This window comes from Halyomorpha halys, unplaced genomic scaffold (genome assembly GCF_000696795.3).
Source record: "Halyomorpha halys isolate HHAL.00 unplaced genomic scaffold, Hhal_1.1 Scaffold96.1, whole genome shotgun sequence".
Taxonomy (NCBI): Eukaryota; Metazoa; Arthropoda; class Insecta; order Hemiptera; family Pentatomidae; genus Halyomorpha; species Halyomorpha halys.
The window spans coordinates 883410-886564 of NW_027112403.1; the positions used below are offsets into that span (position 1 = coordinate 883410).

General features: G+C 30.3%; 1 protein-coding gene across 3 annotated transcripts in view; it reads left to right on the top strand.

Annotated features, from left to right (window-relative positions):
* The window catches only part of LOC106677379 (tetratricopeptide repeat protein 39B), a 126137-nt gene that overhangs the window by 99569 nt on the left and 23413 nt on the right, over nt 1-3155 (top strand). For all 3 annotated transcript variants that reach the window (XM_067050288.1, XM_067050287.1, XM_067050286.1), the window contains one exon: nt 1302-1367. In XM_067050288.1, the coding sequence (XP_066906389.1) occupies nt 1302-1367 (66 nt within the window). The remainder of the gene's footprint in view (nt 1-1301; nt 1368-3155) is intronic.

Here is a 3155-nt window from a genome sequence, read left to right on the forward strand (position 1 = left end):
TAAATTCCTTCTGAAAGTATATATATCACATTGATAATCCTACTTATGAGAAAAATAAATACAATTATAAACATTCCTTTGTTTAAATGAAAAGAATATTCATTTGAATAACTATTCAATATAATACTCAAAGGCAATTGCTTACCAAGATGCTAACAATGATAAAATAGTACGCAAATGGTTTGAATAATTTAAAATTCTATAATACAAATAATCAACTTTATATCTGGCCAGAGATGTTAATTAAATTTATCCTCTGGACTGTAATTTGGTCGCTGGAAAGTGATAATTTGAATTAAATTATTAAGTAAAGCTTATTGAACAATTATGCTATTCTTTCAAGCACATTGTTTTGGAGTTATTTAGTAACAATTAGAAAAACTTGCTTAAAATCCGATTCATTGTAATTTCATTAAAAGCAAACTTTATTTGGGAAAACTATTTTTATTTTATTAGTTACTTAAAATAAATCAAAATTTGACATCTATAACCAAGACTAAAGATTCTTATTGAGTGGCGTTATTGTAATTTTTTTTTATTTATCTTCTAGCTTCCTAGGCTTACAGCCCATTGCCAACTTATGTTGTTAAATAGGAATACAAAATAGAGGCTGATCAACCTAAAAAGGTTTGCCGGTTCTGAACCCAATATGATTTGCCAGCTATCTGCTAACAGGCTTCACCTACTGAGGGAGGGGTAATTATGCTTGGCCATCTTGGCAACTCATCTATTCCTAGGCCATCATCCATTTAAGTGGTGACCTAGCTGGATTGTAATGATAGAATCTATCTGAGTGAAAAACACCATTTGACTATACAACTCCCTACCAATTACTTGTACCTAAAAAAATTACATCGCAATTCTGATCTTTAAGTATTTAGTTAGACCAAAACGAAATATGTTGCATATCTAAATTTCCAATTTAACTATTTATTATTTATTACTTCTGGTTTTACCTAACTGATTCTCTACCTCTATCAATATTTTGTTTAATTCTTGTTCATATAATTTCCAATTCATAACATTATTAGTTACAGTTTTATTTAAAAAGTTTATGTCGTATGTAAACATTCTTACCGAAAATACATTTATTGTTATAGTGTGGTTTATTACAAATAGTATGTATAAAAGTTGACCTACATACTTTATTTATTTATACTATCTGTTGATTAATGTAATTTATAAGCTTCAGTTATCCTTATATGTTTTTGTTTGTGTGTGTATATATGTATATGTATATAAAATTACTTCACCAACCTTTATTCTTATAATTAATACTTTTTTTTTCTTTTTTTTTTTAGATGATATCATTTCTTCCATCTCGAGTTATAAAGCTGTTGGAATTTATTGGATTTTCTGGAAATAAGGTGATTATAGCTTTGTTTTTGAATTGTCTATTATTTATTATAATAATATAATTATTATTATTTTACTTCTTTATTATCTTACTCGCTTAAAAAAATTATACAGCTAAACAAGGCTGTGAGTGGGTATTGTGGGAATGCACTGAGGATTTAAATTGCAGGATATCAGAGATGTACCATGGACGACGGGATTGGATAACTTTATGACAGAAGGAGGGGTTAAGCCACTTCAACTCTTCATAAAATCTGATGATAGAGGGGTTCCTGGAGACCCCAAAGATGTATCATATTAAGCAATTAATTAACCATTTTAATTTTGCTTCATGATCCCCAGAGACACCCCTATAAACCACACAGCAATAATCAAAGTGGGGGAATATTAAGGAAATAACCAGGAGCCTACAGGTTTCAAAAGAAAGTAGGTAACAAAGATCATTTAAACGCTTTAGGGCGGAGAAAGTATGACGGGAAATATTGGAGGCATGATTTTTCCAGGAGAGAGTTTGGTCTATAGTGACACCAAAGTTTTTAACATAAGGATGGAATTGTATTGGATTGATGTTTAGGAATAAGGTGGGAATATGAGGAATAGTTTTCAGAAGGTTATTGATCCTATTACGATTGCCTTAGTCTTCTCTGTATTCAGCTTAATCTTGTTTTCTTTTGCCCAGTGACTAATTTGATTCAAGTCTTCTTGAAGCTTCTCCATGGCAACTAATAGGTGGGAAGGAAAGGTTACAATGTAATAGTGTGTGATATTTCCCCCTGCAGTTTCTCCAAAGACAAAAAGAACAGTTGTTATCTACTAACTAGGTTGAAGACAGTCAAAACAGATTAATTTCCCTTTCAGAAATGTTTTTCTAGCATTTCCAGACTTATATATCGAACCTTGAGGAGTAAAGATTTGTGGTGTTTACAATGTGTGGTTTGCTAGGGGAAGAGATCTCTTAGGTCTAGAGATAGTTGAACTTTCAGAGCCCTCGTAAGTTGTAATACCTTGCACCTCACATAAAAAATTTTTTTCAGTTCACCAAAAGGTATTCAGTGTTGACTGAATGAATTTTGAACTATTTTATAGTGTCAGGGTCTAACTTCTTTAAAGCTTAAAGTTAGCTGAAATAAATTCAGCTTCATCCTGGATTTGAGAGAAACAACATTTTTGCCCTCATTAGTAATGAAATTTTGAAGTGAAGACAGTGACACGAGGTGCCTTTTGTTGCTAAATATTGCTAGATTGATTGACATAATGACTTTGTAATGATATGACTATGATAAAGCCCTACTTACTTATAAAAGGTACTATTTACTTCTCATCGTTGTTTTGAATCATTCTCATTAGGGAAAAGCTCATCCTGCTTATTTACAATGGTGAGATTTGAAGTTTCTTCAAAGTTGTTCATATATTGTGATTTATAATCAAAAGTGGATGAGTACAATATGAAAAATGAATCTAGACTAACATTTAGGTCAGAGGCATCAATAATAGATTTATTCACTCTAAAACTTTGATTTATATCTGTGTAAAGTAATTTCAGAATATTTTTTCATCTCCTCAACTCTGTTTTTAATGGTTTGTTGATGACCTTTTACTTAAACAATGTATATAAACCAAAATGAAATTCGATAAATATACAACTTTTACTTACATGAGATAAAATAGAAATATAGAATATAGAAGGCAACAAATTGTATAGGCACAAATCAGAAGTAAAGAAGGAATAGATATGTAAAGTAAACAGCAAAGAATTCCAAGAAGGAAAAAACAATAAAGTATACCTTATTATTATATAT